Genomic DNA, 27390 nt, shown 5'->3' with positions numbered 1-27390 from the left:
CTACGTCTACGAACAAACACATACACATATCCTGACAACTTCAACTTTTATCTATAGCTTTTTAGTTTTGATAAAAAAAAAAAAAAAAAAAGAAGTATTATTCTAAGGAAGCAGTAGCGTACGTATAACAAACTCGAGCCATACGAAAAATAAGCTTTAAAAAGAGCGTAAAGATGAGTAGGAGGGGTCTCGAAAGAACTCTATCCGTTCCTGACGAACATTAGAGCCGTGCTCTCGTAGTATCGGCGTGCGATAGAGCGAGAGTGCGGTACATAAGAGAAGGATGCGCTGGTGAGAGCGCAACGCAGCCGCGCTGCGATTGGTCGAGGCGCCGCCCCACTCCCTCGCGGCTCTCAGTCGGGCTCGAGCCTCCGTCGGGTACAGTACGTGCGTGTTGTGCTCTCGTGCGTCGCTTAAGCGAGACTTCTCAGTGAGAGACTAAAGGTAAGGATCAAACGTTACAACGTAAATGCACGAAAGTTTCTTTATCCTTAACACGATCCTACCATAAAATTTCAAAACTCGTTCTTTCTTTCTCGATATCGTCGTTGTTCTTTGAAACATTGAAGCTTTTTCAATTGTTTCCTTTTCTCGAGAAACGAAAGGAAAATGATAAAAATGAGGAACACTAGTAACGATGTTAGGAAGAAGAACGAGTATACGATAACAAGAAGAGGCCAGCGCCTCTCCTTTCGAGATAAGAGAAGAAAAGAGGAATAGGAACATTGGTGGCGCTCATGCCCGCCTTTGGTGTGTACTCTCGGGATCGATACACGGGCACGCACTTCGCGCGGCGCCGGTGTAAGAATACGTCGTATACACGTCCCTTCCTGCTCTGCCCCCTTTTTCCCTTTACCCTCGTGGAGGACGCATACAGGCTGCTCTTGCCTGCCAGCTTGTCTGGCCTGCGTGCGTGCGTGCGTGCGTGCGTGCGTGCGTGCGTACAAACAAACGTACGTGCTGCGTGCGTACCTACGTACTTATGTATATATGTACATATATTCATGCATACACACACACACACACACACACACACACACATATGTACTATACTAACGAACGACGAACGAATGATGGAAAAGGAGAGCAAGGGTGGATTTTCTCTAAGAGAAAGAGAGATAGAGATTGAGAGAGAAAAGAGAAAGGGGCTGGGCCTTGAGAGAGAGAGAGAGAGAAAGAGAGAAAGCTACAAAAGCGACCCGCAGATGTGCCGCGATGCGGGTGTCTCGAGATCGTAAAATTCACCCTCTTCGTTTACGAGAAAAAAAGAAAGAGAGAAATAGAAAGATGGGTTCACGAAGACGGAAGAGATCGGTGGCGCGAACTTGAAGGGTGATATAAGAGACGACAACGAGGAGGAAGAGATGAAGAAAGAAAGTTCCTCGCCGAATTGTCTCTCTCTCACAAACACACACACACACATGTACGTGCAGACGTAAACCAAGCAAGAGTTGTACTCTTGTCTACTTTTTCGACTGCACTCAGAGACTCCAGACTTCTTTTTCCTTTCTTCATCCTTTTTCCATTCTGTTTTCGTCTTCCCAAGACTGTCACAGCCGGCTACGAACATTCCACTCGAATTGCACGAAAAAACGTTCGTTTCGTTCTTTCTCTTTCTCTTTTTATTTCAAACTTTCACGGTTTGTTTTAAGTACGTTTTTGAACGATCAAAAGACGTCGTCTTGCTATTTCTCCCCCTCTCTCTCTCTCTCTTTCTCTTTCTCTCTGTTTAAATGTGATAAGGGTTGAAGTTTATACGAACGAATTTCAAGATTTCTCATCTCTCTCTTTCACGCACACACATACCCGCGATTTTATCATTCAACAATATGTCCATCAATAATAATACTCGTGAAGTTTATTCAAATAAATTTCAATATCTCTATCTCTCTTTTTGAACTTTATCATTCAACAATATGTCCAGCAATAATGGGACTCGTGAAGTTTATTCGATCACATTTCAAGATCTCTCTCCGTCTCTCTCTTTTTTACAATTTTATAATTCAACAGTACGTCGAGTAATAATGGTAGTCGCGAAGCTTATTCTAATGAATTTAAAGATCTTTCCTTTCTCTATCTTTCCAAATTTATCGTTTAACATTATATTCGTTGATAATGATTCTGTTAAAGTTTATCCAAATGAATTTTAATATCTTCTTTTTCTTTCTTCATATTCAATTTCATGATTCAACAGTACGTCTGCGAATAAGGATACTTTCAAAGTTTATTCAAATAAATTTCAAAAATTTCTCTCTCTCTCTCTCTCTCTCTCTCTCTTTCTCTATCTTTCTCTATATCAATGTTATCACCCAATAATATATCCATTCGTATTTATATTAATTGATGGTAAATATTTTGTGAAATAAATGATCAATATATATATGGATATTTTGGTCAGTATTTGTAATAAAATATCAATACCTGGTCAGTATAAATAATTAAGCATCAGGATTACGTCTGGGCTGCGTCTGGCTTTGTTATAAATACTGATCGTCTACTTAAAATATTGATAAATTATTATATTTACAAACATTTTAATTAAAATATCAACAAGTTTTGTATAAATCGATGTAATACTGATCACTTATATTACGTATAAGTGTTATATCATATCTTATACTACGTATATTAATTTATTGTAAATACTGACCATTATATTATAAATTCATAACTTAGATATTCTCAACCGAATTGCACTAAATTCTATTTGTTCTTTTTTTTTGTCTTTCCCTTTGAAGAAAACGAAAAAAAAAAGAGAGAAACTTCTAACAACAAAAGACTAATTTTGAAATGAGGAAAAAAGAGAGAGAGAGAAAAAAAGACAGATAGAGAGAAAAAGAGAGATAGAGAGCTTTAACCCTTCGTATGTGCGTCGACCTCGAATACGACGCGAGATTACCTTTAAAGGTGCGTTTACGTGTCTCTTTTATCTCTTCGATTCTTTCGAGGCAATATCTAGTTAGTATTACTCACGTATCGTCGAAAGAATCGAATCGATGCTCGACGATATAAGAAGATATAAGACGGATCTTTCTGATCAGGTGTTGTCTATATTGTTGCATTTATTCGTATTATATGTTCAATTTGTTCTTTATCCATCCATCCATCCATCTATCTATGTATGTATATAAAACATCTTCACTTGAGCCTCGAACAAGCACCATTTTCATAGCGTATTTATGGAACGATCGTTCACCTCACGATCTACGCTCTCGAGTTTATCGATCGTCCTTACAGTATACTTCCGTTTCCTTTCGATCTTTTTTTCTTATCATGATGTTCTTTCTTTCGAATATGAAGGTTAATCTTGAAGAGAAAAGAATTCTTTGAGAGGTCCAGGATTACTTGAGATTCTATTTGTTTAATATTAAAATGATTGTTATGAGAAAAGAACACGTCTTTGTTGGAGTATTTTTAATCTCTTCTTTTTTTTTTTTTTTTTTATTTTAGTTTGTCCGTTTTCATGCAACATTTTTTATCATTCAGAGAGTTTGTTCGAACGTGAAGAATGATGTATTCGTATGTATGTACGTAGCGTTCTCATTTCGAATAGAAAATATGTATGTAACGTTCAGATTTATGTATTGTGGTATATCAAAGTTCTACATAAGTATTCATTTATTCTGGAAACATTACTGTTACATTGGTAAATTATGTATAATTTATGGATTCCTGTTTAATTTAATTTAATAATAACATATTCGAAATATTCCAATTTCTCGCGTACAATTCGTATATCTTGACATTTGAAAGATATTTGAAATTATAAATAAGTCGAATTTACCATGAAACATCGATTCTATTTCAATCTTCCTTTTTCTTTTTTCTTTCCCTTTCGATCGATCGAGAAAAATAATATTATTCTCGATCGCAAAGAAACGATAATTCCTATCGACTCGACTTTGTTCTTCGTAGCGTGCAAAACGCACGTTTGGATTTCACGCGACAAACTCTAGGAAAACGACGAACGATCGATACGTTTGCGGCTTCGACGTTGCTACGAAGAAAAGAATCGTGATTATGATACGAGAAATAAGTCAAGTTGTATTAAACACACTAGGAATACTAATACGTATACATTCCTGTTTACTGACTAATCAGATTCTCAATCCAATCATGAATCATAAAAATAGTAATTATTATTTTTATTTCTAGATTTCATTCTAGTCTTTTCGAATTTATTTTATCGAAATTGCGTCGAATATCGAGTTAGCTTGTTTATTATCGTCGCGTATAGTGATTTTGTTTCTGGTCAATAAAAATTTCAATCATATCGCGAATTATGAAAATAATATTAATTATTATTATTATTATTATTATTATAATTTCTTTTCTTGATTTCATTTTTCTTCCTTTCATTTTATTTCGTCGTTAAATATTCACCCAATCGAGCTAATTAATTCATTATTAATTATTATCATATTGTTTTTTATATATTCCATTTTAATTAACTTGATATCGATCGATACTTCTTTCTTACGTTACTCGAATAACATAGAATACAACTCCGATGTCACGTTGTCACAGCTGCTCAGCCATAATTTCTCGCCGTTGAAAGTTAATAGCACTCTCTATCTTATATCCACGTCATTTATTTTAATATTGTTTTTCTCTCATCGTTATCGACAATAAAAGTGTGATGCAACGTGATAATTCGAATAGGAAAAAAGGGAAGAACGTAATGCTCCTAAAGATCAAAAGTAAATCGATATTATTATCGATGGTCGTTACACCATCATCGACACCTGAATCCACTTGTGCACTCAGTTTTCATAGAAAATTAAACGGAAAACTCGTGGGCTCTTGAGTATCTTCGAAAAGAGATGAAAAGGGAAATTTCGATGAGTTGTTGATGAGATTACTCGAGAAACAAAAAAGGGAGCAAAAAAATATGGGGAACTTTGAAGAATGAGAGGACAGACACGAATTTTCCCAATAAAAATTTCATATATCTGCACGTAGACGAAATTTTACATACAGTACCTATGTGTACATCGAATGTGAATTTGTATGTGTATAGGTTCGTATAGTTGAAAAGAAACCGATAAATTTTGACACGAAATTTGTTGAAGGATGCTCCAACATGCCAGACTTCACTTTTACTCTCTCTCTCTCTTCTCGTTTTTACACCTTCTTCCAATTTTAATTCGGCAGCTTCATTTCTTCGGTAACATAGTCAAATACTGCATTCATGTTGTTTTTTTTTTATTTTTATATATATATATTTTTTTTTTGTTAAAAAAATGGAAGATAATATTTTGCAAATCTCTATAACGTCATGTAACTTTACACGTTCGTGACATATATCTGTCTCTTTCTTACAATTCATTTTATTTTATCGTCACAAATTTAATTGTTATTTCATATATCCGAAGTTTTAGATGTTTTAATATATATCGCTAAACTAGAAAAAGTGTATATAATATATAATATATAAATAATATATAATGATATAAAATAGTAATATATTATACTAAGTTATATAATATATTATGACATTTTAGTAATATGTTGTATTAATAGATTAACACAATTTATTATAATAATAGTATATTATAATATTAATATCCTATATGATTAGAATTATAGTATATTATATCATATTATCAAAATATATAGTATAATAATATACTAACTTAGTATAAGTAATACTATAGCTCTCAGATTATGTAAGCTTTAGTAGATACGATAAAAAATTGGGTTACAGAGTATTAATAGAATATTTAAGAGACTGCAAGGGAATTCTATATGAAATTTAATAATATCTTTCAGGAATGATTTGATTCGAATTTTACTTTATTTAGAAAAATAAAATTTATGGAAATTTACTACTATTTTGTGATAAATTTATTATATAAAATGAATTATATTTTTGCAAAGAAATAGTTATTAAATAAAGCAATGATGAGTTTTAACGTGAAGTAAAAGATAACAGATTGCAATTGTTCGAAAAACATTTATTATGTGTGCAATAACGCTTGACAATATTTAATATCAATGTATTACAAAAGATTGATTGACCGAAGTTACTCTTTATTTACCGCTACGTTGCACAATTCGATCGTTGTAAAGCGAGAGACATCGATATAGTACAAAAAAAGAAGAAAATAGTGAAACGCAGTCGAGATAGAACAAAGCGACGGCTCGGTTAATCGATTTACGTCCCGTGAAATCAAAACTAGCGCTGTCGTGTTGTCTACGGATGATCTATTCTAAAGATTAAAATCGATTTTCAATCTACGTGTTCTCTTCTTTGATGCGAATAATGCTATTTTCTTATCGTACCGTCACCGTTCGACAAATACTCAATTATTTCAATAAAAGAGACAAATTTGTTCTTCTTCCTACTCATTGAATTTTTTCTATGAAATATTTGTTACCTTTTATAAAATTACTTGTTTTAATATATTTAATATCATATTCATTTCTTTATTATATACAATATTTATATTGTTTTATATAACACTAAAGTGAAAAAACATATATTATTAATATAATAATATTAATGTAATATGAGTAATATTAATATTAATATAATATTAAAGTATAAAATAAATATATTATATCGTAAAAAGTATTAAATATTTCTCATACATTTAATATTAACAAATTTAACATACGTTACACACGTAATAATTTATACAATTAGAATTTCTCATTTCAATATCATCAAAATTTGATTCTTTATTTTAATCTTCTTCTATCTGATAGTAAGATATTCCATAAGATGGAAATAGTGATGGTGCAGATGCATTCGAGTGTATATGCACGTGCGATAATTCGCAAGCGAAGCGGACGGAAACGTTATTGAATTCACAGTAGAGCAGCCGAGTGGGTCATTGGAATGTGGCGATGCATTGCTATATACGTCACTGACTGCCATGCATGCATCAATGGTACGTTCGATTTACAATGAACGATCGGTATGCAAGGTGAGAAGTCGATCTTCTCGTTCTTTCCTTGAATCTTCGATATGCCGACGTTCACTCTCAAAAGAACTCAATATTCTCTCCCTTTTTCTTTTTCTCTTACTTTCATCTTACTTCTCCGTTTAACTTTTAACAAAATTTGTAAAACTCGAATTCATCAAGAAAATTAACCCGTCTTCTCATTTTTCACTTAATTTAATTTTTCTTTTTCTATCAATCCGAATCGACTTAATTGAAAGTATTTCTTATTCGAATGCTTTCGAAGTATCATTTGAAGATCGAACTTGAGGAAAGAATTTCATTGATCTTTTGCATACAATCGCGAAAAGTTTCTTACGAAAAGAAAAAAAGAAGAGGGAAGAAAAAAAAAAGGGAAAATTACGTAAATAGATAGGCCGAATCGAAGAAAGTTTTGAACGATCGTCCTATTCTCGAGGCAGCTTGCATAATTGAAGAAAGCTCGCGAGTAAGAAAGGAAGCTCTGGGATCCTCTTTTCACGAATGTTCCCGTCTCTAGCAAATTATCCATCGGTTAACGCGAAACGATAGAAAAGCCAAGCCTCCGGAGTCTTCAGAAATCCAAAGCAACTGGGACTTTCTCACTCACCCCTTCCCACCCTACTCCTCATCATCCTCACCATCTCTTCCACCCCCAACCCCACTCCCACTCCTGCTCCTGCTCTTCTTCTGCTTTCACCTTTTCAAAGGCTTGAGTTTTCCGAGTAAACGCTTCGGGCTTTTCGTTACACCCCGAAGCTTGTAGCTGAACGAAGGAGGGAGGACTTTTTAGAAGGTAGAATTGCAATGCAAACTATGTTGAAGCGAGCCGCGAGCACGCGACCGAACTAGCGAGAGGAGCTCGTCGACCCCTTCTAACAGCCTTCAATGAAATATTATTTTACTCTGTGCGAGATAAGGAAATCTGGCCTGAAAAGGGACGCCGTTACCTCTCAATTTAAACGACTCGATGACGAAACTATAACTATTGTTTTAAATTCTTTTCAAGGAATGACAATCTTATTTATATTAAGTCGAATACAAATTCGATTTTTCTATCGATTCATATTTAATCATAGTATGAAATTCTTTTCAAATTCGTCTACGCGATCACTCGTGATTATATATAATCGATTTCGTTTCATTTTTAAGTTCAATGTAAAAGTTAGCAACGAACGTTTATTGATTATTTTTATGATCAATGACGAAATCTTAACTTGTCGTTACAATGGCCGATATTATTCACATTTCTATTATCTTACGACAAATTCGATCAATTTAAAATGTCTACTTTATCGTTTATTAATCGACGATCATATTTCTTATCATTTTTATTTAACTTTATTAAGTTCATTTAAAAAAAGAAATAACCCGACGATTATCGATTATCCTGAGGATAGAAATGTAGGACATATTTTTATATATTACACGTAGCTACGTTTGAACTTTTTCTAATGTTCCCTTTTTACAAATGATTTATATTCTTTCAGAGCATGAAGAATCTATCGGCAGTTTAACAATTAATTCCGTTTTAAAGAAAAAAGAGAAAAAGGTAGTTAGATAGCAGAGTTACGTACTTAGAATGAATTCGGGTCATCGTGCTGTATATAATGGCAGCTAACGTGTAAATGCTTCTTGATAAGGGAACACGCATTAGGTGATACGAATGTACATACATACATACATACATACGAATGTACATATATATACATACGTGTGCGCTTGTACACATACATATACATAAATCTACATATATATATATATATATATATATATATATATATATAGAGAGAGAGAGAGAGAGAGAGAGAGAGAGATGGTTATGCAGTGACATTGTTCTAACTACTGTGTTCATACACGCATATAATCCCATACATGTTCTTCTCTAACACGAAGCAAATCGCGCGTGAGCTCACCTGTCGACTCCAAATAGATACGCATACATGCATTATACCTATTGCGTGCCTCTATTACGCTAGTATGTACATGTACGTACACGAGAACTGTATGGAATATAACGTTGTTTGTGAATTAATAAAGCGATCCTTTTGATAAAAGAAACTGACGTTACTTCGTTCAGTAACTAGCTAGCTAGCTAGCTAGCTAGCTAGCTAGCTAGCTAGCTTGCGATCGTTTTACTCTGCCTTAGAGTCGAGCACTCTGTTCTTTCGGGAAAATTTATAATTCACCTTCGCGTTATAACATGCCAGTACGATTTATAACAGAATTTCTAAGAAAAGCAAGAAAGAGGCAAGAGAGATATAGAAAGAGAGAAACAGAGAAACAGAAAGAGATAGAGAGAGACTCTTTATAAAAATATATTATTAAAGAATTCGAGAAACCTAGTTTTACATCAAAATATTTAATTTTTTCTTTCATTATTTTTTATTTCCTCATCGTTACTCCCTTAATATTTCATTTTAACGAAAGTTCGTCAAACTGATAACTGCAAACAAATGAAAAACAAAAATCAAAAAAAAAAAAAAAGAAAGAAAGAAAATCTATAAAAATATCTAATTGCTTTCGTTAACGTCGCTTTTCGAGCATCGGGCCTTTTCTCTTCGTTTAGGATTATTATCGATAAGGGTGAAAAATGTCGATATCGTGGCCGCTCCTTTGCCCGTAAAGTTTTCCCAACGGAGACATTTTCTCGGAAAAAATGCGACCGCCGACGCTTTAAGGGAAATTGGCACGGACATCGAATAAGGAACGATCAATATTCAATTATTGAAGTTCTCCCTCCTAGAAATTCTACACTGATGTATATATATATATATACATATATTTATATACATATGTTTATATATATATATATATATGCTTATATTTATATATATATGCTTATATATGTATATATATGTACTATGTTACATGCTAACTGTTACATTTTAGAACGTCATTTGGGTTGCTACTACTCATGCATTCTGCAACAGTACGAAACTTTTGATTCATCGTTTTATTTCGTTTCATGATACGACTCTCTTCTCTCTTTCTCTCTCTTTCCCTTTTTCTCTTTCTCTTTCTCTCTCTTTTTCTCTCTCTTCGGGAGAGAGAGAGACAGAGAGAGAGACAGAGAGTCAATTAAACATTTAACGACTATTTCGTGAAGCCAGCAGAGTAGAAATGAACAAACTTATAATTTGCTTGTTAATATACCACAATATAAAACTTTATTATATTATAAAAGATTTTTATTCGCTTCAGGAATTTTCATTAACAAATTTCCCTTTTGCATCTTTTCTATGAAGATCTTTTAAGTTTTATCTATAATATACTTTAATGGATGGGACTTCTCAGAACGATAATTTAATGTAATAGACTCAAAAGTCTAATTGCTGTCGAGAGTTGATTGATAAGCGGTTCAAAATTGATGTGATATAAATTTGCGAGATGAGAGAGACTAAGAAGAAATAGTAATTTTCAAGCGATCTTTAAATTAATCATATTTGAATTGTTCATTCAATCATTTTTGATGAGTACAACTCATTTAATGAATATGCAAACTAATTTTACATATATTTTAATATTTAAACGATATTCACTTTTTGGAAATCTTTGCTCTAATGTAACAGTTACTTCTCTTTCTGAATATATATGTTTCATACGAGAGAAAGAGAGAGAAAGAGAGAGAGAGAGAGAGAGAGAGAGAGAGAGAGAGAGAGAGAGAGAGAGAGAGAGAGAGAGAGAGAGAGAGAGAGAGAAAGTAAAAAGAACATCTTTTATAAAAGACTTTCATGTAATATTTACTGCTGTTTCTTACGTGTCGAAGATATACACGAGAAAGACAGAGAGAGACAGAGAGAGAGAGAGAGAGAGAGAAAAAGAGAAAGAAAGAGCTAAAGAGGAATAAAAGAAAGTAAATTCCGTTAGAGCATCTGGCCGTCATATTTATTCGTTTGAGCATAAGCCGTGACACGTGAAGTTACCTTCGACTTTGGTATCCTTGTAAATCGTCACATTTACGATTCCACATGCATATATACATACACATGTAAAAGAATACATATATGTCTGAGTGTATGTGTACAAATATGTATATATGTTTATATATATATATATATATACATAAAAGTTTGTCATTAGTAAAGTCTAACACATTATCTATGAAAGTATGCATGCAGATGTGTATAAATATGTATGTATATATGTATGTATCTATATATACGCAGTACGTTGATCCCAGTCTAGCGGATCAGAGATTGAGAATCTCCCGTTTGCTTCTTCTTTTGAAAAATCTCCTATTCCTCTTCCGGCAAATGCATCTCTTCTACTTCTCTGCGATGTTAAACGCGTAACTTCCTTTCTTTTTGATAGATATGTATATATTATACATATATATATATATATATATATATATATATATATACTCAAAGCAATATACACCTGCAAGGAACAGTAGTAACTCCAAGCAGTGTCACAAGAAGTCTCTTTGATATATGAGGGACATACGAGAGTGTGTGTAGCGTTGAATCTAATAATACATGAATGAATGCATTTTATATTGATCGCTAGTCATGATTTGCCCGCGATTTACTTTTTTTTTCGTTTTTTCTTTTTATATATATATTTTTTTTATATATTTTATATATATATTATATATATATATATAATATCTACGGTGTGTACATATAGCTATATTATCATATGTATATAATATTAAAATGTTGTTGGTTTAGGTAGAATTATTTATTATAAACAAAGCTAAATTTTTTTCTCACGAAATTTATGTTTATTATATATTATTTTCTTTCTTATTATTATTATATTATTATAATACTATAAGGTTATTGGTTTAATATATAATAATTATTTATTATTAGCGGGAACAAATCTTTTTGAAAACTTTTTTACAACTGAAATATTTCTTTTTATTTTTTGGATCCTGTTTCGCAAATTTCAGGGTCGCGATATCCATTGAACGATATTATTGGTTTTCTCGAATTCAACCCTAAACACGTAAAGCCCGGAATAATAGAAGAAATTGGAAAAGGGCTTACATACACGTTTCACCACGCCCTCTTTTCTTCATTTCCTTGTATTTCTCCCTTTCTTTCCTTAACGTAGGTCGCGACGTTCCCATGGAATACGAAAACGTCTTTAAAGATTAAATAGCATTCACAGTCGCCGTCTCACACACACACACACACACACTCTTTCTGTGAATCTTGAAATCTTCGAAAATTTTTCTAATTTTCTACCTTCTCTTTCTTTTCTTCTCTCTCTCTCTCTCTCTCTCTTTCTATTATTCATAATTCCTCAAATATAATATCTCTAACAAAAATGATGTAACTTTAATGGGATCTCCGTTTATAAAAGTTTTCTATCAGAAAGACAACGAACTATTTGCGATTGAGGCATTAGTAACAACATAGAGAAATGTAACAGGTTCGTATCTCATTAAAGCTCTATATTATTATTTGCTAGGAACAATAAGTCGGTCGGTAACGGCGAGAATAATTACATTCTGCTTTGCAGTAGTAACTAAAGTTTTCTTTTTGCTCGTTGTTGGTCTTAATATGAGCACGTATCCCTTTGGGAAGGATATACTGTGAACGCTAGAATGTTAGCAATGTCATGAAGAGGAAACGAGCTCGTGCTCGCGCACACATCCATATACAGATACATCCACATATATACATACAAGGGTAGAAAGAGCAAGAGAGAGAGAGAGAGAAAGAGAGAGAGATACGGAACAACAACTTCCGGCAATCGATTTTTGCATTCATAGTCAACTCCCTCAAGTTCCTTTATGCCACGCCTTGCTCTTTGATATTCTGTTAGATTATTTATTTGTCTGATAATAAATCAGTATCGAGAAATTACTCTTCGATTTATTTGTTAATTATGAAATTTCTAAAAACTATTATTTCTTGATGTGATCGATGAATAGATTAACCTCGTGTAACTTTCAAGTTAAACACTTATGTAAATATAATTTTTTTTTTAATATATATATATACTTTATTTCATTTTATCGCCATAAATTTAATATTTATTCAATATCCGAAGTTTGTCATGTTTTTATAGTTTCACTTTTAATAAGCGTAAAGCTTATCATATATGTTAATCTAAAAATTTATATATAAAAATTAATATAATATTCACAATATAGAAAAAAACAAAAACATGAACATAAATAATGTCATTATGTGTCAAAGTTCTTATCTTAATGTAATGGAACTTGTAATTACTACATACTTTTTTATAATATTTTAAACTAATCGGTAGGTATCTTTAGATACGTACCGATGGATTCTAATCAAGCACGAATATGCGAATGTTCTTTCAAATATGCAAATTACTAGAAACACGTATAAAAATTAATCTTATCGATTAAAAATATTTCGTGATTAAGAAAAAAGATGGTTATAAAGTATTTTCATATATACATACACACACACACACACACACACACACACACACACACACATGTGCATGTACGTTACAAATCATAAAATGTAGATGTAAAAAGTAAAGAAAGAACATTAACGAAGCTCGTACTGCGTAGAGTAAAATTTTTCTTTTTCCTTTTCTCCCTTCCACCCTTTGACCCACTCTCTTTCTTTTTATTTCCTTCTCTTCGTCCCTTCCTCCTTACCACTATTTGTCTCTCTTGGTGATTAAAATGTTAAAAAAAAAAAAATTATAACTTCATGCTTGGTGTTTATATAAAAAGTCAGGCTTTTGTCTTCGAACTCTCTCTCTCTCTCTCTCTCTCTCTCTCTCTCTCTCTCTCTCTCTCTCTCTCTCTCTCTCTCTCTCTCTGTTTCTCTCTTTCTCTCTTTAGACGTAAAGCTTAAATACAGCTTTACGAAGAGCGCTCGTATATACGCTGCTTTTTTGACAGATAAAAAGAAGAAGCAAAGTGAACGTAAATAAAAAGAAATTAAAAAAAAAGAAAAAGAAAAAGAAAAAAATTGGAGCAAAGAAAAAAACTGTAATTCCGCGTTTTAATTAACGATTTAGTTTACTCTTATGCACCGCATAATAACGCGAGTGTCGGTGCATAAGATATACATACAATATTAAGTAAATAATGCATACGATTTATAAAGTAAAATTAGATCTATAAATTTGATAAATGTTGATCGTCGTACCAGATAAACTGTGTCACATTTAAATGTTTTATTGTAAAATGTAATATTAGTATTATTACGTAAATATATTTTCGAGATAGATGATCGATTGCATTGCAATATTTGCAAGAAATAATTTTGATGAAAAGAGATGCAGTGTAATTATATTATACCAATTATGACTTATAAGTAGCAAACAATTAATTTTTTGATAAAAAATATTTAATAAAGTTCGAAACATGTGTGTGTGTGTGTGTGTGTGTGTGTGTGTGTGTATACGTATGACTTTTTTAACGGTAAAAAATATAATAAAATTGAAAAAATATACATGAGAATATTACTTTAAAGTTATGTAACATATAACATTATAAAAAAAGTTAACAATTTTCATCAACTTCTATTTAAGAACATACTAATTATGTATAAATATTGATTGAATTAAAACGAATAAAGAACTCATTTGTACCTAACGAATTTATCTTCTTCATTAAAATCGAGTTATTCGTTCGAGTTGAGCTTTTCATATGGCTTTTACGCAATTCGAGAGATCGCATCATGAGATACACATAAATCAACAAGATCGACTTCCATGAACTGTTTGAGAAACGCATCTTACAAGAGCGTGAATAAGTCACAAGAGATGATAACGCGATTACCAAGCTCGACAATAATATATATACCTCATTTTAGGAGTTTGCTTGTATACCTCGATTCTCAAGACTTACGTTAGAACATACATACATACATATGTACATATGTAACATACATATACATATGTAACTGAAACAGTATTGGAAGAGGATCTAGGAAGTTAAGCTTGGCAAAAATTCAATCAAATTAAACTCAACAGGAATTTGTCAAGATAACGTGTTCTACGAATTTACGTTAGTACAATAGTGCGAATGACGTAACTAATGTATTATCGTCTTCCTCGCAATAATTCTTACGATAAAGTATTATTATTTCCTTCTTTACTTTATTTTCTTCTTTAATTTTTTTCTTTTTTTCAAACCTTGTCCGTGTTATCTGTAACGTTTGTATCGATAAAATTTATTTTACCGAAGCACGAAATGTGTTGCCTCGTTAGAGTAAAAACTTTTTATTACTATACTTAATAGGTCACTTCTCGAGGGAATTTTATTTATACGTTTCGTTCGTTCGTTCGCGCATTCCTTTCTATTGAAATGGAAAATATTTCTCCGTCACTTTATATATCACGCATGTAGTCAAAGCAATTTCTTTATCGTATTTTTACTAGCAATTACAAGTTTTCTAAGTAATCACGACGAAGAAAGTATTCCATGATTAGTCGTTGTTAGAATGACGATAGAATGACGTCGTAAGTCTGTTCACAAGTAATACGACCAAACAAACGAAAACATGCGAGTCTTTTGGGTGGTTCTGTTTATCTCTTTCTCTCTCTCTCTCTCTCTCTCTCTCTCTCTCTCTCTCTCTCTTTCTCTCTTTCTCTCCCCCCTCTCTCTTTCCCTCTCTTTCTTTCCTCATGTAAACTCACAACCATAGCAGTAAACGTTGATCATCATTATCATCAGCCACGGACAACGTGACTAACCGTATTGTCGTCGTTCGTGTATTTCGCCTAATCATGACGATTAATGCACGCGTGATCCTTCCTTTCAATTACATATGTACGTTTATTTAATGAACCCACACGAAGTGACTTAATTTAATTAAAAGTGCAACACTGAGCTTGCTTCTTAAAGTGATGCTTGCAATTAGTGATACATTGGTAGTGTTTTATTTGTCTTTTTATACGGGCTAATTTAAACGATTGACAATTTTCATGTATTTTATATATATATATATATATATATATATATATATTTGTGTATAAATGAATAAGTGTTTCTAATTGAATATATGCGGAACATCTTTATCGGTAAATATGATTAATTTATCAGTTTGCATGAATCACACCGATTAATATTTATTTATTTGATAATATTCTTAACGAAGTGGCAAGTTTCCATAGAATTTTTAAAAATTTCTTAACGAACTTTTTACATAGAAATATCAATAAATAAAGATAATAATACAATCACTAACAGAAAAAAAGATAAATGATTTATATTTACAATATATATAACAACTCGAATGAATGAATCACTGTAGTTAATATTTAGAAATTTGTTAATATATTTTCGTTGCATATTATATTCTAATAAAATGTTCATTAATCGTATAACGTTCTAAAATTCTTTAACACAAATTTTAGTATGAAAATATCGAGATAATCGTAGAATTTCAAGGAGGAGTAAGCAAATTTTGTAAAAAAAAATTCTGTAGCGGAGATAGTGTTTGTAATTTAATGAGAAAAGAAGAGTCGATCGATTTAACGCAAGATTAAATAAAATCTTACGTTATCCTCGCATAAGTATGAAAGTAATTTCGAGAGATATCGTTCCTCTCTCTCTCTCTCTCTCTCTCTCTCTCTCTCTCTCTCTCTCTCTCTCTCTCTCTCTCTCTCTTTCTCTCCTCTCTCCTTTAAAATTAGACGACTCATCGAGTACATAGTTACTATCGAGAAAACGTATTCGTTCCAAGCCAAGTTTCTTCTTACGATAAGCTCGCTTGAAATCGATTCGATTATGCTGATCGTGGAAAACGATTCTTTCCCCCTTTTCTTTTACGACGAGCATACTTTTTCCTTAATGGACGTGAGCTCATGTAATAAACGCACTTATGCTGGAGCAAGTGTTTGGAGAACGACCGACCATCCTTGTCTTACTTTTTTTTTTTTAGTCGAAGTGACTTCTTGGAAGAACCACTTTGAAGTAACTTAATGAGAATAACGAGTATTAAACTATGACAAAAAGAATAACGAATGTTAAAGCGTTCGTAAAAAAAAAAAAAAAAAAAAAAAAAAGAAACAATGTCTAATATAAAAAACAAACTTATGTAATTAAGTAGTTAATAATCTTGCTGATATGATAAGAAACGAACAGAAATGATATACATTTTTTTTAGTTCATATCTAAAGATCCTTATTTTTGTTAAGTATAAGAATTATACTTATTGCTAGTGTAGCGTAATTATACTATAGTTTATACTATACTTTTAAGTTATACCATAAGTTTTACGTTTCATATAATTTCTTTTTTATATATGAAAAAATATTATGTTATAGATCATCTAAATATCCTATCACAAGTAATTAGTGACTACAAAAAAAGATTATCGAAGAATATAGATTACAAATGTATTATAAATTATGAAATTATGAAATAAAAAAATAGTCTCTCTGTTTCTCTCTTTCTCTTTCTCTTTCATCAAACTTTTCGTGTAGATTTTATGACGATTTCGAAGGAAGCAAGTGTCGGCATCGTTGACCCACTGTTCTCACGCTTGGTGTAAGTTTAGAGTACAGAAAAGGGAAGAGTCTCTCTCTCTCTCTCTCTCTTTCACAAACTCTTTCTTCGACCTCTTTTTATTTATGAGAACGGTCGACTCCTTTAAACGGCCGCCTGGTATTTCTCGTGACAAAGAGTCGGAACCGTGTCGTCGGTGTTATATGCAAAGGGCACAAGTACCAGTCTTGCCAACTTTTAATGAGTCATGAAAATGCATGAGAAAAGAAATGTGGAAATAAATAAAGCTACTCTATATGGTACGACACGATACTGTGTTGTTTAACGTTTGCAAATTGCCGTCTATTGATCGCTATTCTATAACAAGCTTTTTCCGCCTTACGATTGAATTTTGAATCGACCTGATTTCATTATTTACACGTCGCTTGTTCGAATTAATAGTTATCACTTTTTATTTCCGAAAGATTCTTAATAAACAAAATCTGAGCTTAATAAATCAACTTTCGTCGATATAGCTGTATATTTATATATTTAAATGTAGTTATAATGTATAGTTGTATAGCATTTATGTTATATGGTACTATGTCATTATATAAATACACAAAAACTATAAAGTTGATTAATAAAAAATTTGTAAATAGTTACATAAATAAGAAATATAGTAATGACTATTTATGAATAAATTTTATACAGTTATATATTGTTATAATTTGTGTTTACAAAAAGTATACATATAGAAATTACTAGATAATAAAATAAATGTATCAATAATTAAATGAAATAACACATGAAAAATTTACTGATGCTAAAACGATGCGGGTACGATGCGGAAATATCATAAACGCGATCCGGATAGTGGAAAGCAATCCGTCTGTGATGAAACATATCCTACAGAATTTTTTTTTGATTTTTTCTTTAGTCCATCGTGGTTTCAAAATATACAAAAATATTTTTAATTTACGAATAATTTTTAATTTTCATTAATGTATCAACTCAAATAATAAAAAGTAATTTCATTTCTCGCCTAAAGAAATGACACTTTTGTTAATAGATTAAATTCTATCGATAGTATGAATCAATTTGATATCAATAAAATTATTGGTTTATCAAAAGAGCCAATTGCCATTCTGTTATAGTTTAATTCAATTTTATAGCAGGTGCATATACTTTGTATCGGATGAATCATATTCATCATTTTAAAAATATATCTACATAGTTAACAAGTTAAATGAATAAAAAAGGGATATAAAAGTATTATTGATTGATCGAAGTGTGACAGAGGGATAGCACAGCTGGCAGCAATTTCATTAGTTAAACACTCGTTGCTCTTACAACGGCGTTTCGATCGTGATTGAATCGATCCGGTGAAGCGTTTTAGGCCATCCAGTCGATGTCGAAGCGACATCCGACAGAGATTAAATGATATCGAGACTTGCCTCGATACTAAGCACACTCTCCTATCCAAATTACTTTCTCTTCCATCTTTTTCATCGTTAATGCAATTTTCCTCCTACTTTCTCCTTCATTTTTCCTTTTTTTTTCTCTTTCATCTTGGAACAACTTTAAATTACACTTTTTGTATAATAGTAATAGTAATACAAATAATAATAATAATAATAATAATAATAATAATAATAATAATAATAATAATGTAATTATACATAATATATAATTATTATAAAGTATAGGCCAAAAATTCCTTAATCATCTTACAAATCAATTACTCTTTTTTGAGACTTTAGATTAATTTGTTTTCGGATTGTAAAATAAGTTCTGAGACTTGTGTAATTTTACAATATAAAAAAGAAATATATTTACAAGATTTGGAAAAAGAATAATTGATTGTTGAAATCACAGGAACTATAAAAATTATTGTTATTACTGTTATTGTTGTTATTAGTATTATAATGGCATTAGATGAACATTTTTAATTAGATAGTAATTTTGTTTAATTTTCTCGACAAAATAATCGAATGAAATGAAATAAATGTCTGTGATTAATGATTGCAGGTACACCGTAGCATGTCTTGACGAGAAGGAGAAGCTCTTCAACGGGGTTTTCGGCAGTCAAGGGTTCTCCAAAATGGCGGGTGGTCAGCAGCTTCCCGAACAATACACAGTACCACAATTAGCAAGGGTCTTCCACAGTCTGCCACATCTTAACGTCTCTCTTCATTCGGTTAACAACACGTTCAATCCACATTCTGAGATTTATCTTGAGGTTAGATCATTTATTTCAATGAAATCAATGATTACTATTTTTTAAGAACTCATATTTTTTTCTTTACGTTAATTTATATGTGTGTGTATATATGTATGAAAATACGATGCAAGGGACCTACTTTCGACTTATCTAACTTTTCCAAACATTCACAATCGCTTCTAGCGATTTCAGATTTTCGAGCCTGAAAGGCTCGACCGTCTTTTGTAATAGAACGATGAAACTGTCGAAAAATGTCGATAACGATGTCAGTTTTGTCGTGTCGATTCGAGTAACTCGGTAAGACAAGTTCGATTATTCCGATTCATCTTTTCATACATTTGTGTATGTATGTGTGTATGCACATACATATGTATGTATATATGTGTCGATAAGCCATTTGTTATCGAGATACAGAGACAAAATGCATTTATTCATATTATACCGAACGTGCTATTTTCAACTATGAATATTTTAGTATATCCTACAAATTCGAAATGAGCATTCAACAAATATGTCAAAATGTATACCTAAAAATTATTTTATGCATATCATTTTATTTATATTATTTTATATTTTTAATTCGAAATGAACATTCAACAAATATGTCAAAATATATATCTAAAAATTATTTTACGTTCGAAACAAAATACAACGATGTCGTTCGAAACAAAATATTTTTTTCGCTCGACGATTTTCAATACGTACATATAATACATATCTACACACAGGAATGAACATACGAAGAAGCAAGGGAAAAATGGAGAAACGGCGGTTCTAGAGTGGAGTTGAATTTTTCTTTTTTCTTTTTTTTTCCTATTGCTCTTTTTTCTTTTTTTTTTTTCCACGAAAATGTATTCTCGGAAATTTTGACGAAGCCGCTCCAGAAACGACGACGACAACGTGTAAGAGAAAGAGGTGGAGGTGGAAGTGGAGGTGGAGATGGAGGTGGAGAACGAGTGTTCCTTGCCCGTTAAAACCCACACATTGCCCCTAGGCGCATTATGCTATGCCTTTGTGCATTGTTTGAATTTTCCCGGGCCATTGTGCTTTCCAGTTGCACACCATGCCAGATTCTGCCACTGCAACCCGTGACGTCCAGCTAACTCGTTCGTTCATTCGTTCGTTCGTTCGTTCGTTCGTTCGTTCGTTCGTTCGTTTCTTCATTCGTTCATTCGTTCGTTCGTTCGTTCGTTCGTTCGTTTTACTACTCGAATTTCTCTTTTTCTTCTACTCCATCTTCTTCCATTTACTTCTCCAACCTTTTCGTTTCATTCTTTTTATTATTTTATTTCTTTCTCTTACTTTCATCGCTCAACACTCTCAGTTCCTTTTCACCCTTTTATACTCACGCTATCACAATCTCTAACTTTGTTTAAACAGAGTTTTAAATAAAATTTTAATTTTGTGAATATTAGACATTTCTTAACGATTATGATTTATATTAAAAGTATAATATTCGACTCCTTTAATGCACCAAATTACTATATTATCATGCTTGTTGCTGTGACGATTGATCATTTTGTTTAACTCGTAGTTCATAAAAAACTACATTGTCTTCTTTATTTTTCGACTAATCAAATCTTTCGACGCTCGTTTAACTCAAGTCTTGACAAACAATTAATTGTTTAACATTGATAAACAATTAATTGTATGTCTGTATACATAACTACACGTTTTAATTGTAAGAAATATCTTTATTTAAAATCATCTGTACTAAACCTGTTATTTATTGAGCCAGTATTTTTGAACATTTAATTAGAATTTTAAATAAATGGTCAATATTTATAATAAAATATCAGTAAGTAATATAATAGACGCAAGCCTGATATTTAATTATTTATATTGTTCAAATAATTCATATATATTGACTACTCAATTTAGAAAATACTTATAATTAATTAATGAAAACAACTTACCAAGTAAATAGAAGCATTACATTAATTTTAGTTCTAAATATAATATTTTATTTATGCGATAGTTCGACATTTCGAGATTATTTATTAATCATTTTATTAATTTCGCGTTTATTAATTTATCATTCCATATAGATTTTACATTATCATAAATTTTATCATTTTATATAGTAGACATTGTTATTAATTTTGAGGTAAACATATATGTATACGTATATTCAATAACTATGAATATGATACGAGTTTGACGTCACCGAGCTATATCATAAATCTATTAACTTGTAAGGGAGATGATATAATAATGGAATATAATGTGCAGTGAATGCAAAGAATCGCTCGAGTAAATATTACGTCTCTATTAAGAAGACAATAATACTCGTACCTCGAAGTCGGTGAAATGGAGTTGGTGAGAATATAACGTGTACGTCCACGTAAAGCTCGACGTCTCGGAACGAACTGACCTATTGTTTGCAATGACATCAACGACCGGAACTATAATGCAGGGCAGGTATATACGAGATGTTTGACTACGTTGAGTTTTCGGTGTTCTGTCGAGTAAGCTTTGATGTTTAAATCAACTCTTCTATCTACAAATACTCTTGAGTACCTTATACTATATAAATACATTATGTACGTGTACATATTTAATAAACATATATAGTTTGCTAAGTAATCATTGATAGACGGTATCGTTCAAGCAATCAAGAATTACACAATTTTGTAAAATAATATCCATTTACATATATGACGATCGCAATACGACAATAATGATGGTTACATACGATGAGGACGACGACAATGATTCGAATAAATTATATATACAGTGAATTATATATTATGACTAATTGGAAATTGAAAATTCATCCTGCTCGATTGTACTCCGTTCGTTTGAATTTAGAAATTATAGCGATAATTTAGAATGATTTAGATGAATTTAGAATTTAGAAAGCGCGTAACGATCGATTAGAAATATATACTAAAACGAATTGATTGACCAATAATTTACACTAGAGAATACAAAACAAAAGGAAAAGAAAAGAAACGAAGAGAAAAAGAAAAGGCATAATTTCGCAGAGAAATTACGTTCCACTTGAATATTCGTCGGAGGTAGTCCTTGAAAAAGCAAGCTCGGTTTAACTCTTTCCCTTTCTCTTTTTCCCTATCTTTGGTGTTACGTCGAAGAGAGTAATGGTGGTGATGGCGAGTGGTGGATTCGAGGGGGACACGAATAGATGCGAAATTTCGTGCGAATGCGTTGCTTTTGCAATAGGGAGTGAGTAAGAGGTGAGTAGGGTTGAATTCCTTCGTAGTCGAGATTCCCATAAAGAACTTGGTGGAAACCGAGTCAGGAAAGGTGGTGCCTGTTGGTGCCTCTGGCTGACGGAGACCCACGTCTGAGTACCCTCGACGCGACACCGAGTCGTGGTAATTGGGTACACCAGGAGGACTGTTTATCCCGCTTCAACATATTTTTTTTTAGACTCGCCCTTCAACAAGCCACCCTCTAAAACTCGCACACAAACACACATGCGCGCTTCTTCGCTCGACTCATTTTCACTTATTTTTTCTCCACGTCCTAATCGGCTAATTGAGACTCGAATGTTTTTTCAGGAACGATGTCCTAAAGAAATCAAGCTTGAAAATTGTATTAAACAAATATCGATTCTAGAAGATTACCAATAAATCCGTATAAACTATTTCAAACTCATTACACGAATTCACTTAATTAATGACTCCTAGTATGGAAAATATTTTTCGAATGATTTCAAATATTATAGAACGAAAATATCCATTCACCTTTATAACGTCAAGGCGATAAGAATGTTTCTGAACGAAACAAAATAAGCAAGTAAAAAAAAAAAAAGAACAAATGAGAAGAAGAAAGAAAAATGTTAATGATCGTTGTTAATAATTACAGAGCCTGGGTATCCTCGGGAGTATTCCTGCAGCCTGGTTGATCCTGACGTTACTGGTACTGTTGGTTTATCTAGTAACGAGATGCTGCGACCGGAAGCCGCGGCCCAGGAGGTCGATAACCCTGCTGAAGTGTTCGCTGGCCATCCTCGCGTTACTCTGCTGCGGAGCGGTCGCCGTTGGCCTTTACGGCAACGACGACGTTCACAATGGTTTGGTACAATTAGTCGCGGCAGCGAAGAACGTCGACGGGATCCTCATGGGCGTGAGAAACCAGGTTCGACCTCGATCGATAAACTAAACTATCCCTCGAAGACGTGCCATTCCAAATGAAACGCGTTTCGTGTTTGATACTGGACCGCAAGATGTTTCGAATCGCTTGGATTATTACTCGACAAATTCCACGATCTTCAAAGTCTAAATAGATACCAGATTATTCCGAATATGTAGGGGGATATTTGAGGATAATATAAATACATCTGCATTATTTAAAATTATTCAAATTCAATGTATAGTTATATCTATTAACATATTCAATGAGACATATGTACATTTTAATTAAACAGTAATTTGCATACAACATATGGCAACAAAAGTGATAGAAAATTTGCAATAGAGGTTCGATCGATAACGACGATTGACCATCGGCAATAACCACGTTCTCTCTCGTTCATTGTATACAGCAACGATTCTAAATTATCGTTCGATCCCGAATCGCAAATAATCGAATCATTCGAACGTTTCGAATTTCATTAGCTGCATTTTCTGTTCGGTATCGGTATGAAAACTCGATGGACTCGAATACCGTCATCGTAAATTATAACTGCTCTTGCGGTATTACTCGAGTTAAGATCCATCGTATCGAGGTCGATACGATTATCAAGTGTCTCTGTCTCTCTTTCTCTCTATTGCATGCTGCAATCAGTGTTTCCTTTGCGTTGCTTAATATAAAACACGTCATTTATTGGAAACGGATATGTATCGAAAATGTATCTTGATCCAGCCTTTAAGTAGAACATGGAGAAAGTCGAACGGCTCTTTGCACGACTAGTTAAATTTAGAATAAACAAAAAAAGAATAAATAGATGTATGTGTGTATGTGTGTGTGTGTGTGTGTGTGTATATAGAAAATATATCTTTTTTACTCCACAGACAGACACCATAGAGGCGACGTTACAAGAGAAAGTACAGCGACAGTTGACCGCTTTGGGGGACGAATTTGATGCACCTGTTAGCAACAAAACAATGTTGGGTCTACTATTGGTAGCATTGAATAGTATGAAACAAAACACGAGCATTGCCGTCAACCGAAGCTTCGAAATACGAAAGCCATTAAGCGGGATCAGTCTTGCAGGAGCCATTAGCATGGGAGAAAAAATCGAGCAACTGAGGTGGCCCATTACTATGGCGGTACTGAGTGCACTTCTTGTTCTTTGCGTTGTACTAGTAGTCGGAGTTGCTAGACACTCGAGATGCGTTCTAATTACGTAAGTGTTTAGAAATGAAAAAGAAAAGAAAAATAGAAGATTTTAGAAAAGTTCTTTTTTCGAATATAAAATCGACAAACGGATAAGTTCGATCGTTTTCAGATTTTCTGTATTTGGGCTATTCGCGGTAATAGTTTCTTGGTTGATGGCCTCCCTTTACTTGGCAACGTCGGTTGCCCTCGGTGATCTCTGTGTGTCACCGGATGGTTATTTAACTAGATCGGTACCCTCCACTTTGGCCTCCGAGGTGCTCTCGTATTACACGCATTGCGAGAACACTCGCACGAATCCTTTTACACAGAGACTAAGAGACGGACAACGAGCTGTAGAAAATATGAGGCTAAACTTGAATACTGTTACACGCTTAGCGATAGATCTCTTCAAGGAACAGCACGATCAACTAAAGCCCAAGTTGAGTAGCCTCTCAACCGACGTTAACGCGGTCAATAGACTCGTATCTGGTCTAGCAACGTTACTAGACTGTAAGCCACTTCACAAGCAATACGTTCATGCTGCTAAAAGTTTATGTCACCTGGGATTGTAAGCATTAATTTCAATCGATGATACTTTTTCTAATTATTCTTATCGCGTTACGCGGCAACTCCCATAAACTTTTGCATTAAGATCATACTTTTCAGATACGGCCTTACCTTCATGCTTCTTGCGAGTCTAGCCGCTGGACTATTTTTCACTGTTTTGGTATGGGTTGATTCTCACACGTGGATATATATCCGCAAACGGTGAGTTTGGATTAAATTTGAAATCGAATATTAAGAAATAAATGAACAAAATATGATGCCTGTTACGATTTGTTCTAGAAGAGATTACCATCAAGTGGATGAACAAGATCCATATTTGCCACCATCGGCAGCATCTCAAGCGATAGCAGCTAGGACCCTTCGTGGCCAAGGGTCGTACCCGCCTACAGCCCCCTCTCTTAATCCGAATGCTCATGGCACCCATAATACCATTAAGCAGCCTCTATTGCTAACGCCGCCCCCGCCGTCCTACGCTACTGCGACTGCTCGAGCACGTCAGCTGCACGAGAGCATGTTAAAGTTTGTGCATGAGACTTTTTTATGTTTTTTCTCCTTACATACTCGTACTCTTATCGAACGAGATCTTTCAAATGAAATATCCAAAGATTTTATCACCGAGACGATGTCGGTGCGTTTCAATATTTTCGCGGGAATACCGTTTTTCTAATGCCATCATTGCTGATTGCTTAGAATAGATTTGATGAGTTGTTCAACTTTTTTATAGACAATGTGCATTAAAAATCGCTTTTCGGCGAGGTTTATTTAAACGAATTTGTTACTCGATATTATCATAGAGAATAATAGTTTGAAGCATCAGTGTTATAAAATGGAGCATGGACATAAGTTTTCTATACCAAATTTTTTATCGAACTGCTAGGAAAAACTAATTAAAAAACTTAAGTATCTTGTTACTATGTAGATGTTAGAAAGCAAATGTCCAAGCTCTAGCGATTATCAACGCAAGGCTCAGCTGCGCCTTTTTCTGAATGTCGCTTTCGTTGTTATATAGAATATATTACAGTGCACAGGATAGTGAATACTGATTTTATCTTTTGATCACGTTATCTTGAACTAACAGTTGTTTCATTAAAACTACGTGATTAAATCGAACACGGTAACTGTGTGCGTTCGATGTTATATATATATATCTATATATATTTTTTTATTACTATCTCGTTGACTGTATTTTAACATGTTTGTATGAATTATAATGTTTCGATGTTTCAACGACGAATGTTCAAACGATATTAAATTCATTAGTGACGCTCGAATTATTATTACATCTTCACGCATAATTCATAACTGTTTGATTTCTTGTTCGTTTGATTTTCATTATCATTGACATCTACGTTTTCTTTTTCTTTTTTTCTTAGATTAAATGATTCGAATTGACATAAGTTAAGTGACAAGGAATCACCCAAGAGAAAGATAATGCTGCAACTTTGTTCTCTTTTGTTTACCGTTTATAGAGGTGGGGGTGTTAACGGGAGCGGAGGAGGCGGGGATCACAAATCGTCTCAGCATAATCAGCAGTCGACAGGTGGACGAACTGAGCACCGTTCTGGACTCGGAGATCAACCTGGCCAGTACGCGACTTTGAGCAAGCAATGCAAAACTTTAGAATCTAGTGATTTCTACTGAGGGCACGCCCCCGCAGGGTCTGGTGAGCTCATATTTCAAAACAAAGATATATACAAATAATAATGAATTCTTTCCTTCGTCATCTCTACATGATATTATCATATTAGAGTAATCTACTGAATATATAAAATCCTAGGTAGAGAACCACCTTGGACACCAAGCGTGGCATCCTTTACCGGTACTCTGTCTCACAATTCACACGGACCTGCACATTTGGCGACTTTTCAAGATTCGAGAAAAACTCAAACGTTGGATCCGAAAAATTTAGCCAATTTAAAACGTGGTCCAACGCCAGCGTGGAACCAAAATCGTCCTTTACCACCGAATCCAGCAAACCAACCGAGTTGGGAGTTCGAGTCGCG

General features: G+C 33.2%; 1 protein-coding gene across 6 annotated transcripts; it reads left to right on the top strand.

The window, feature by feature from the left end:
- The first annotated feature begins 287 nt into the window (after positions 1-287).
- LOC122627967 (protein tweety) lies at positions 288-27306 on the top strand. Of its 6 annotated transcripts, none has more exons than XM_043809676.1 (9): positions 288-444; positions 19342-19552; positions 23366-23638; positions 24514-24848; positions 24951-25388; positions 25487-25588; positions 25667-25906; positions 26857-27050; positions 27165-27306. In XM_043809676.1, exons 2-8 carry the CDS (start codon positions 19415-19417, stop codon positions 27026-27028), a joined length of 1698 nt encoding a protein of 565 aa, XP_043665611.1. In that variant the 5' UTR covers positions 288-444; positions 19342-19414; the 3' UTR covers positions 27029-27050; positions 27165-27306. The 6 variants fall into 6 exon arrangements, with proteins under 6 accessions (XP_043665611.1, XP_043665612.1, XP_043665614.1 ...); XM_043809677.1 differs by lacking the exon at positions 288-444 and adding an exon at positions 15513-15902; XM_043809679.1 differs by lacking the exon at positions 288-444 and adding an exon at positions 15522-15651 and having other exon boundaries at positions 25667-25759.
- The last annotated feature ends 84 nt before the right edge of the window (positions 27307-27390 follow it).

Source organism: Vespula pensylvanica, chromosome 3 (assembly GCF_014466175.1).
Source record: "Vespula pensylvanica isolate Volc-1 chromosome 3, ASM1446617v1, whole genome shotgun sequence".
Classification (NCBI taxonomy): Eukaryota; Metazoa; Arthropoda; class Insecta; order Hymenoptera; family Vespidae; genus Vespula; species Vespula pensylvanica.
The sequence above is the reverse complement of the archived record's forward strand: the minus strand, read 5'-3'. Positions and strand labels throughout refer to the sequence as shown.

Coding starts and splice junctions, on each gene's coding strand:
- LOC122627967 (XM_043809674.1), top strand. Junction 24,849..24,950: donor TCGAGATGCGTTCTAATTAC/GTAAGTGTTTAG, acceptor GATCGTTTTCAG/ATTTTCTGTATTTGGGCTAT. Junction 25,589..25,666: donor TGGATATATATCCGCAAACG/GTGAGTTTGGAT, acceptor GATTTGTTCTAG/AAGAGATTACCATCAAGTGG.